Source organism: Macaca mulatta, chromosome 20 (genome assembly GCF_049350105.2).
Source record: "Macaca mulatta isolate MMU2019108-1 chromosome 20, T2T-MMU8v2.0, whole genome shotgun sequence".
NCBI classification, from domain to species: Eukaryota; Metazoa; Chordata; class Mammalia; order Primates; family Cercopithecidae; genus Macaca; species Macaca mulatta.
Window position 1 is genome coordinate 15291122 of NC_133425.1, and position 12141 is coordinate 15303262.

Here is a 12141-nt window from a genome sequence, read left to right on the forward strand (position 1 = left end):
TCAGAGTTTTGCCAATACTGTATACATGAAAATTCGTTTTGATTGGTGAAAGCACTATAATAGTAGCTACTTGTATGTGTACATTTAATCTGTATAATAATCCATGAGTTAGTTACTGTATTAGTTCATTCTCATGCTGCTAATAAAGACATACCCAAGACTGGCTAAGAGCATGGCGCTGGGGAGGCCTTGGAATACTTATACAATCATGGTGGAAGGGGAAGCAAACACATCCTTCTTCACTGAACAGCAGGAGAGGGAACAGTGAGCAAAGAGAGAAAAACACCTTATAAAATTATCAGATCTCATGAGAAGTCACTGTCACAAGAACAGCAGCATGAGGGTAACTGCCCCCAGGATTCAATTACTGGGTCCCTCCCATGACACGTGGGGATTATGGGAACTAAAATTCAAGGTGAGATTTGGGTGGGGACACAGCCAAACCATGTCAGTGTACAATGACCCAAGCTTATATATGGAGAATTAAGCTTTGTTGATGTTATACATTGCTCAAGTTCATATAATTTATTAGTGATAGTGCTGGGTTTTGTCCCCATATCTAACTCCAAAACATGAACTCTGAACTGATACCCTATACTATACTGTCTCTGTTGTGGAAAAGGATTTCAAAATTCATCTAATATAAATTCAAACCAAATTAATAAGAGCCTCATCAGTAGGTGAGGCAATCACAATCTCATGCTTAAGAGAATGTAGTTAAACTGTGTTTTAGCTAATTTAGGATAGCGTGACCAGAATTGTGAATAGATGCAAAAGTTCACGGATGTGCATTTGTTGATGGTTTCTTAGGTATGATATCAAAAGTACAAGCAACCAAAGAAAAAAATGGAAAAATTTGACTTAATCAAAATTAAAATTTTTTTTTTTTAATTTTCAGGAAATGAAAAGTCAGCCCACAGAATGGGAGAAAATATTTGCAAATCTATAAGGATCTAGTATCCATTAGACTTACATACAATGAAAGAAAGAACTGTTCTAACTCAACAATGAAAAGACAAGTCAGTCACCCTATATAAAAATGGGTATTTCTCTAAATAAGATATGTAAATGGCCAATAAGACATGAAAAGAAACTCAGCATCATTAGTCATTAGGGAACTGCAAATCAAAACCACAATGAGATACCACTTTACATTCACAAGGATACCTATAATTTAAAAAAAAAAAAAAAAGAAAAGAAGAGGATGTGGAGAAGTTGGAACCCCAACTTTTGCTGATGGGAATGTAAAATGGTATAGTCACTGTGAACAACAGTTGGGCATTCTCTCAAATAGTTACACATAGACTTCCTCTGTGACTCAGCAATTCCACTCTTACCTGTATACCCAAGAGAATGGAAAAAATATATACACACAAAAACGTGTGTACTCATTTCATAGCAACATTCGTAGTAGCCAAAAGATAGAAACAATCCAAAGTCTACCGAATCTGATGAATGGGTAAACAAAGGGTGGTAAATTCATACAATGAAATATTACTCAACCATAAAAAGGAGTAAAATATTGATACTTGGACAATATAGCTGAATCTTGAAAATATGTTAAACGAAAGAAGATACACACAAAAGGCCACATATTCTATGATTCTGTTTATGTGAAATGTCTGGGACAGGCAAATCCATAGAGACAGAAAGTAGATTAGTGGTTGCCAGGGGCTGAGGGAGAGATTAAGAAATGACTGCTGTGCTGATGGGTGCAGGATTTTTTTTTTTTTTTTAGATGTGATGAGTATGTTCTGGATTTGGATAGTGATGGTTACACACCTTCTGAATACATTAAAAGACTACCAGATTTTACACTTTTAAGATGGTTAAGAACCCAAAAGTATTTTGAAGGACTTTGATAAAATTAGAATAGATGATCTCATGTTTAACTAACAGTGTTAGAAACTTATAGTTCTACTACCTGCTAAAGTGCTTTTGTGAAACTCTGAAGATTAACTTTTATTTGGTACGTACTCTGAGCTGTTGTCTCAAGAGTACAATATTAACACATTTTACAAGAAGTTAAACAGTAATGAAATAATATCTTAGTTGTAATTTGTATTAACAGACTCCAGAAAACCTAAGACCCAGGTTTCTGATTTGAGATGCCCCTGAAATTAACATATTTTTTTCAATGCTTAGTGGCAGAAGCTCTGTTAGCCATCCTCCACTTGACCAGCTTTTTGGATTACCAACTCTCTCCATTCCCTTTGTTTCAGGACATGCTGAGTGGTTATGGCCAGGAGGTGTGCTAAAATCTGGTGATGTAGTTCTGTTCTGACTAATTGACTTGTGTCCTAACCAGAAGTCAGCTGTGTTTGTTCCTAAATGTGTTTATGCTAGTTGTAGTAATTTAACTAAATATTATGTAAACTGACAAAATATGAATGCAAAAATATTTATATGTTTAGAAACAAAGATATGTTGCTTAAATGATACTACAGTATATCAGGTATGGGTGAGAAACTAAAAATATTGGGTTAAAATTGTAAAATATAGATGCAGTCTGTACTCGGAATCTTTTCAATTTTTACTCCACTTTGAAGAAGCAAAAACTCGAAGTCATAGACAGTGGTGGCTTATGCCAGAAGACCAGCACATCTGCAAAGAGACAAGAGATCGCCTTGACCCTGTATCAGAAGGCTGGCAAATGAACTGACATTTATGTACCCTAATTCAAGAAGAATGTTTTCAGATTTGTGCTTATCATTTTTAATGACTCCTCTTTAAACTTAGTTTTTCAGTTTACCAACTAACTGGCATGATTGGTCAGGGTTTCTGACTCTAGCTAATTAAGTGCCAAAGAACAGGATTACAAATGAGGGGACTCATGGTCCCACTGCTGCACTTAATTAGTCATAGTGTCTGAGACAAGTAAATCAAACTTCATTTTTTTCATGTATTTTAAATGTAAATTTAAATTCCATTGATTGCTAATAGCAAAAGTTAGACACTGGAAAACAAAGTCTTCCCTTTTTTTAGTTTCCCTTTCTCTTTCCCTTTCTTTCTTTCATCTCTTCCCTTTGTCCTCTTCCCTTCTGCTTTTTCTCCTTGCCTTAGAGAACTTGGAAATAGGAGAACAATATATTTTTTATCTGTTAAATAAAATATTTGTTTACTCTGTTTGTAAACATTTACTTATTTAAATCATGCTAATTATAATTCAACAAAATTACAGTTTGCTTTTAACTCAATATTTGCTAAATATGGAAATCATCCTTGCTTAAAATTAATCCTCTAATCAATTCTTATTCTCTGAAATTCATTCATTATGAATACACATAAAAACACAGTTGTTCAAACTGAAAAGACTTGGGTTTGGGCCATTTTACTTGGAGAATAAATAATATTTTCTAATTCCTTGTCTTTTTATGTAGTAATTTAAAAGCTACGTGTGTTTGAAACTTTTGCTAGTTCAAATTTTTATAGATGGATTATAATGAATATTTCAAAAAATGGTGTTTACTCAAGTGTTACAGTACTTACTAAGAATGTATCATGTTGGAGGGTTAGTGTGCAGTTTGCTCTATGTTGTGTTCATTTGAAAGTTATTCCTCTAGTGAACAAGTTAAATCCTCACGTTGGCATTCTTAGAACTGTAATACCACTTCCAGCACAGGAATGTTATATAACTTTTTCTATACAGCGTATTGTCAGTATTTGCTATTTTTATAGTACATTTTTTCTGTATACTTAATGGCTACACATAAAAATCCAACAGCTACAAATAAAAACTGTACTTAGAAGTTGTTTATTTGAAAGAATTGTAACCTAACATCAAAAAGATGTCCTGTTTGTATGTAGTGCATCTGCTACCTCTCTGAAGTTTAATTCCAGTCACGCTTTCAGCATTTTGCAAAATGGAATGAGAGGAGAGGGTTTCCTTCATCGGCCATAAAGCGCCTGTTAAGCACTAAAGTGTGGTAACTGCCTGTTTGACTAGGTCTCACCCCCTTTGAGAGCAGGGATCATGAATGATTCATCATTGGAAGCCCAGTGCCCAGCACAGTGCCTAATAATGTAGGCCTTCAGTACACGTGTTAAGGATTTGTACAAATGAATTTTTTTCACAACCTTGTGTCCCTCTTTCCCATCTCCCTCCACCTCACTCCCCAACATCTCTCTCTCCCAGTTCTTTGCTCCAATTTATTTGCATTTTGGCACATACATACCATGTTATCAGGGCAGGAATATGAGCTCTGAAGTTGGAAACGTGGCTTTGATGTTAGTCTCTTAATTTTGTTTAATCTTTCCAAGCCTTGGCTTTCACATCTATAAAATGGAAATGTTGATACCCAGAGAGGGGTCATTAGGGCAAAATTAAGGAAAGTCTAGATTAGATTTAGCATCAAGCTGAGTAAATATTCTTCCCATCTCTTCTTTTCAGTTGTCATTCCCATTTTTTTAAATTAGGAAACTAGGTCTCTAAGAGAGAAATGACTTGCCTGAAGTCAAATGGCTATCTCTCCAGCCACACCCTTTTTTCAGCATTCTGGCCTTGGGGACCTGTAGTTTCTCCAAGTGAACACTCTTTGTGAGTAGCCCCTCAGTACTCATTCCTGCCTTGGTGTTAATGATACCGCCAGCCTTTCCAGCTGCCCAAATCTGGAAACCTCAGCCATCCTCAACTCTTTAATCTCTACCTTGCAAATGGGCCATCCTCAAGCCTTGACATTTTGTCTCTTCAATAATACAATCATGCACCATGTAACATTGGTCCCATACAGTTATAATGCTTTATTTTTCCTGTACCTTTTCTATGTCTAGAGACACACATACTTACCACTGTGTTAAAGTCACCTGCAGCATTCAACACAGTAACGTGCTATACAGGTTTTTGTGGCCTAAGAGCTATAGGCTATGACCTGCAGCCTAGGAGTGTAGTAGGCTATACCATCTAGGGTTGTGTAAGTGCACACTGTGATGTGCACAAAACAAAATAATCTTAGCAAAGCATTTCTCACAGTGTATCCCTGTCGTTAAGCATGACTATATTGGAATTTATTCCTGTTTCTGCATTTCCACTGTCTTCGTTCCTCAGCATTTCAGCATGAGACTTTATCAGTAACTGACCTCTGTCAGAATTATCTTTTTACATACAAAATCAATCATATCACTGGTTTTTAGAGTCCACATTCCTTTACAATTGTGCTTTACTGCAGCAGCCTTATCTTCTACCACTCTGTGTCATGCCCTCTACACTGGCCCCATCCAACTTTTTGCTGTTAGGTGATCTCTGTTTGTGCTGCTTTCCTTTTACTGATGATAAGAACTCTGTGCCTGGTGAACTCCTACTCATCCTTGAAGACTTCCCTAACTTACCCAAATACAATTAGACGTTTAATTCTTTAGGTTCCTAAATAGAGGCCGGGTGCGGTAGCTCATGCCTGTAATTCTAGCACTTTGGGATGCCAAGGCGGGTGGATCACTTGAGGTCAGGAGTTCGAGACAAGCCTGGCCAACAAGGTGAGATCCCTGTCTCTACTAAAAATACAAAAATTAGCCAGGCGTGGTGGTGGTACCTGTAATCCCAACTACTTGGGAGGCTGAGGCACGAGAATCACTTAAACCTGGGAGGTGGAGGCTGCAGTGAACCACGATTGTACCACTGCACTCCAGCCTGGGTGACACAGCGAGACTCCATCTCAAAAAAAAAAAAAAAGAAAAAAAAAAGTTCCTAAATAGCACCTGGTACCTACTTACCCTATTTGTATTCTACTGTTTTTTACATGTGTATTAATAATTGCCTTTGACCTCTCTTCCCACTCATTGGGCAAATGATTTATTCTCTGTATAAGATGAGAGGTTCTGCTATACCAGTGATTCTCAATGCTTGGTACACAGTAGGATCACTCTGTCCCAAACCAATTGTAGCAGAATCTCTGGAGATTCCCTGCCAACAACCCCTACCCATCAGGGATTTTTTTTTTTTAAACCTCCCCAAATTATTATATTGTGAGGAGAGTTGAGAAGCACTTGTGAACACATGTTAGCACTGATTTGGGGACTTTCTTAGCCCAATAGACCAGTATATTTTAAAATATAAGATAATTATTACTGGTTCTATCTTGACTCCATTCAAAAAAATTAGTGAATGAATAGATGAAAAATGAAAGTGTAATGCCTCTTGGGTTTTTTTTTTTTTCCCTGTATTTTTTTCCCCTACCTCTGGCATAGTATCTCACAATGAACTGGTTTGTTTTTTGAGAGAAGTTGTATCCCAGGTTGATCTTCCAGTATTACGCTGTACTTGTACTTAGTGCTGGATAAATGTTGGCTTTGTTTCATTTTGAGCTGCAGTTATGTTATTGGAATTTGTAAGATAGTAACTTTCTTCATTCATGCTGTCAGTTCTAGATGAATTAATATTTTATCACAGTTTGTCCAGTGAAAGCTAAATGATTGTTTTACTTCTGTAACTAAATTATGGCCCAATGAAATAATCTGTTCTAATGCCATTTCTTTAATATCTCAATTATTGACTACTATACAGAGAGTAGTCAATTTTATATTTGATATTGGATCTTATTTTCAAAAGAAAAGCATCAAGTAGTTAAGTAGACTTTAAGGTGACAGCTTGCAAAATCTCAGAGTAGATTTAGTCTATACTCTCTCAAAAATGTTCATGAATATTAAGTTAAAATTTTTTGAAAACTTAGTATTTGCCTTTGCTACATTTTATAAAGATTTCCTTAGCTTATAATTTTCATAATTGGGAGGGATGTGTGGGAGTTTAAGGTGAGCATAAAGTCAAGCCATAATAGGTTGAAAAAATTCTTCAGTATGTAGAACAGATAATACTGCGTGAAAATATTTTTTTTTAATCTGTGCCTAAAGGATCTTCCAAATCATTAGCACCGATGTTCGGAGCTTGTACATCTTTCCATTATAAGGGCATTATGGTACTTGTATCTTAGAATTAATTTGATGTGAACAGATTTTATTTTGTATGAATAAATAATTTGAAATGAAAATTCATAGTTTTGAAAAAGTCTAGGAGTTGTATTTTAATATTCCTTAGTGAAATAAGTAATTTGTCATGCAGATTCACCTGACATCTTTTCTGAAGTCTACTTTATTTGATAATAATAATAGTCATCACAGGCTTCTTGGAATTCCTGTTTGCATGACCTGTCTTTTTTCTATCCATTTTCCACCCTAATTGTGTCTCCATATTTAAAGTATGTCACTTATATGCATACATTTATAGACTTTTAAAAATTTATTCTGTCTCTTTTAATTGGAGTGTTGAGATCATTTACATTTAATGTAATTATTGATAAGGTTGGATTTAGGTCTGTTTTGCTGTTTGTTTTCTGCTTGTCCCATCTCTTTTTAGTTATTCATGTTTTCCTTCTTTTGGGTTAATTGGGTATTTTTAAGAATGCTATTTTAATATCCCTGCGATGTTTTAGCTAAAACTATTTGTATTTTTTAAACAGTTGTTTTAAGTAATTGTATATGATCTTCTCAGTCTACTTAAAGCTAAAATTACACTGTTCTCTTATGATATATGGAAAAGTAAAGACACTGAACATACCCCTCTTTCATCTTTTATGCCATAGTTGTCACATATATTACATCTACATGTAGTGTAAACCTCACAACAGGGTGTTAAAATTTTTGCTTTGAATGCTAATAATATAGAAATTCAGAAGAAAAGCTAGTCTTTAGTTTTTTTATCTACATATTTACTGTTTCTGATGCTTTCCATTTCTGAAATCTAAGTTTTTATCTGGTATCACTTCTCTTCAGTCAGTTTTTAAAGAATTTCTTGTAGTGTGGATCTCCTGGTGACAATTTTGCCTTCATTATTAAAGGATATTTCCATTGAATATGTAATTCAGATTGACAGTTGTAGAGACTCTAGATTCTGTTAGGTTCCTTCTTAAGAGTGGTGTTTTGTTAAGAGCAGGCAGTTAACTTTGCTGAACTCTTGCAAGCTGGCTTTTCTTTGGTGGGCAGCACCAGAGATCTCAGTTCAGTTCTTTTTGCCTTAGCTGGGCTGCATGAAGTCTGCCCTCCATGTATATAGTTTAGGGATCAGCCAGAGACTTGGAGCACAGTGCATACACCTGCCCCCCACCCCACTTTGTGGCTCACTCGTTTTTGGAAACTAAATAGAAAGTGAAGTAATAGATCTATTTATGCATACTCAGTTGAATTCCAGCAAAGGTGCAAAGGCAACTTAATAAAGACAGTCTTGTCAACAAATGATGATAGAACAATCAGATATACATATGCCAAAAAATCCTGAAAAAAAGTTGACTCATATTTCACTGCAGAAATAAAAATTGACTCAAAATGGATCGTAGACTTAAATGTAAAACATAAAACTAGATCTAGAAGAAAACAGGAAGTAATCTTTATTACCTTGAGCTAATCAAAGATTTATTAGCTACAGCAACAAAAACGTTATCCATAAAAGAAAAAAAATTGATCAATAGTGGATTTCATCAAATTAAAAATATTTTTCATAAAACACTATTAAGAACATGCAAAATAGCCTGGGATAAAATACTTGTAAATCATGTATCTGATAAAGCACTTGTGTCCAAAATATATTTTTAAAACTCTGAAAACTCAATAATAAGAAAATAAACCACCTAATTTAAAAAAAGAAATATTTGCTCAGATACTTAGACAAAGAAGATACAGGGATGGCAAATTAAAAGATGCTCAACATCATTAGTCACTCAGGAAATGCAAATTAAAACCACAAAGAGATACTACTTGCCCATTAAAGTGACTGAAATGGAAAAGACTGACCATATGAAGTACCAAGGATGTGGAACAACTGGAGTTCTCATACCCTGCTTGTAAGAATGTAAAGTGGTACAACCACTTTAGAAGACAGTTTGTCAATTTCTTAAAAATTTACACATAGAACTGCCATGTGATCCAGCCATTTCACTCCTGTACAAGTATCCATATGGATACGTGCTTTCACTTCTCTTGGGTAAATACAATCTTGGTATTTACCATTTGGATATTTGGTATTTACCCAAGAGAAGTGAAAGCATGTGTCCATATAGATACCTGTGCAGGAGCATTTGTAGCATCCTTATTTGTAATAGTCAAAGACTGGAAAAAACCCAGATGTCCATCAGTAGGTGAAAGGATGAACACACTGTGCTATGAAATGCTACTAAATAAGCAGACAGCAAAGAATTTGATCGAATGTTTTGCCACTGCCATAACAGGGACTGACCATCCTTCTAGCCTCCAGTAACAGTTTTCTGCTGCCCACTTTGTAGTCCTTAAGCCAGTGTCACATGTTTAGAATTTTTGATGTATCTTTGGTACTTCTGTTGCCGATTTTCATATCAGTCAGAATGAGCCAGGTTTTACTGTGATAACAACCCCAAATTTCAGTGACTTAAAAGTTTGTTTCTTTGTCATGAACCGTATGTCCACTGTGGGTTAGCTGAAAGCTCTGTTTTCTGTTGTTCTCACCCTGAGACTCAGGCTGATGGAAGTTATTATCTGAAACCTTACTGGTTGCTGTGAATGTTGACTAATTTAAACTTGCTTGATATGTAGGAATTAAGATGAATTTTCAAGCCAGACTGCTTGTTTTCATCAGTATTTGTTGACTGTGTTTTCATTTTAGCATGCATTAAATCTTTAGTGCCACCAGTGGCTATGACTTTCTTTAATTTGTGGTATTAAAAAATATACAAAATATATTTCAACTTTTATTTACCTCGTAATTGCTTGTTTTTAAGTGGGAAGTATTTTATTCCTGTTAGATAAAGAACCTGAGGTCCAGAGAGGGTAAATGGATTAGTGTGACCATACAGCAGTAAAATTGGACTAGAACCCAGGATTCCCATTTTAATACTTTTGTGCAAATTGGAGAAAGGTAACTACACCATCTCTTTACACATTCTTTATTTTGGCAGTGTCTTCAGTATTTTGGCCACATTTGAGAGGCGTCTTGCACTCCCTGTTGCCAGTGGCTGGAACACAATGGATCACACAGGGGCGATAGACACCGAGGATGAAGTGGGACCTTTAGCCCATCTTGCTCCGAGTCCTCAGAGTGAAGCTGTGGCTCATGAATTCCAGGAACTCTCCTTGCAGTCCAGTCAAAACTTACCCCCTCTGAACGAAAGGAAAAATGGTGAGTTCAGCTTGTGCAATGGGATCTTTGATTTAAAGATTTCCCCTCTTTGGGAGCCCAGTTTGTTCCTGTTTGGTAGTAGTATTTTGGTCAGTTCAGCAGTCTGTCATGGAGGAGAACCCTATAGAAGTACTGGATGGTTTTTAATAACAGGCGGAATTTCACTTTCCATCCATTTCTTTCATTATTTTCCCAGCAAGTATCTTTGGTAGTGACGTTACCTTTGGAAATAAACTTTAGATTCAGCCATTTTAGCACAAGCAGATGATTTCATGCTGGAATGGCATTGGAAAGTAGGTTCCTGTGCTGATGCCAGGGAAATAGATTGTGGATATGACTACATTCTCCTCCTACTTTCTCCATCTCCGGTGTGTTGCACCTTAATTTCAGAAGTGGCAAAGCTGTCTCAGTGATGACTAAGAAGTCAGGAACTTCTTATTTGAGTATTTATTATGTTAATAGGTATGGATATAGCCAATATGGCTCAGTCTTTGGCTGCCTCATCTTTGTCTACAAAATGAATATTTTCTATTCATTGTCTGTTCAGGAAATTTTCATCACTCACAGAGATATTCCAGAGTCTCCAGAAGACACAATACTGTCAATTTTAAACATAAACAAATAGAGACAGATGACATATACTTTTAATGCTTGAGATATAAAATCTAACAAATACAAAGTAATGTTAAAATTTACAAACACTCTAAGCATACACATTAAAAAACAGAATTAAGGATTTTTTCTGGAATTACTATACCTTCCACAGTTCTGATGAGTCCTACACTCACAAGTATATTTGTAAATTTCAATTTTTTAAAAGCCAGAAGAAATAAAACTGCTTTCCCTGCAGAGTACCTCACTATGTACCTTGTCACATATTTTCCTGGGTGCTGAGTGTTTTCCAGTCCTCCTACTTATTGGACTTACCTTATTTAGGAAAATGGATTAAAAAAACCATACATATACCACTCTTGTTAGGCCTTTAGTACATGTCTTTGGTGTGTACTTGTTCTCCTTCAAATAAAATATGTTTTGCTTTGTATCTGAATCTTGTTGCTACGCACAGCCCTTGACCATTTTGATAGGTTTAAAGCAGCATCTTAGCTTAGGTGCCATCAAACCTTCAGGATGCTGTGGTTAACTCACTGGTGATGGCTTTTAAACCTTCCATCTTTTATTTTATTTATTTATTTATTTATTTATTTATTTATTTATTTTTTTTTGAGACGGTGTCTCGCTCTGTCATCCAGCCTGGAGTGCAGTGGCATGATCTTGGCTCACTGCAAGCTCCGCCTCCCAGGCTCATGCCATTCTCCTGCCTCAGCCTCCTGAGTAGCTGAGACTACAGGCGCCTGCCACTACACCCAGCTAATTTTTTGTATTTTTAGTAGAGAGACGGGGTCTCAGTGTGTTAGCCAGAATGGTTTCCATCTCCTGACCTCGTGATCCACCCGCCTCAGCCTCCCAAAGTGCTAGGATTGCAGTCATGAGCCACAGCGCCCGGGTTAAACATTCTATCTTTTAAGAACCCAGATTTACCTTAGACAGTGGCTGAGAGAATATAGCCACATTTACTGAAACATGACTAAGTGTGATCAGATTTACACAGTACACTTGGACCAGTATAATGTCCAAATTATTACCCTGAAAGAAAATAAGAGTTGAACTGTTATAAAATCAGAATACACAGTTGTGCACAATACTGGTCTTCTGTAATGGCGAGGGAAGTGTGAGGAGACTCTATCCTTTATGGTCATTTGCAGCAAAATGTTAATATGTATGCCACAATATAAGGTGGTAAGCCCAACTATAGAGCATTCTCCCCTTATAAACTTTTAAGGAAGTAGATTAAATGGTAAAAATTTTAATTTATTAATGTAGTTACATTTTATGAAGCATTGCAGTAATGTAGGATTGCTTTAACTACTCTCATTGTTCATAAAACCATCCTACTCAAAGTGTATATGTGAATCTTTGTGGTCAGTGTTTTTATCAGCAGTAGAATCCCTGTG

The 12141-nt window shown here is 36.0% G+C and overlaps 1 protein-coding gene across 26 annotated transcripts in view; it reads left to right on the forward strand.

The window, feature by feature from the left end:
• MRTFB (myocardin related transcription factor B) overlaps nucleotides 1-12141 on the forward strand; it is a 310684-nt gene that overhangs the window by 173753 nt on the left and 124790 nt on the right. For all 26 annotated transcript variants that reach the window (XM_077987084.1, XM_015125644.3, XM_077987083.1 and 23 more), the window contains one exon: nucleotides 9909-10129. In XM_077987084.1, the coding sequence (XP_077843210.1) occupies nucleotides 9976-10129 (154 nt within the window). In that variant the 5' untranslated portion in view covers nucleotides 9909-9975. The remainder of the gene's footprint in view (nucleotides 1-9908; nucleotides 10130-12141) is intronic.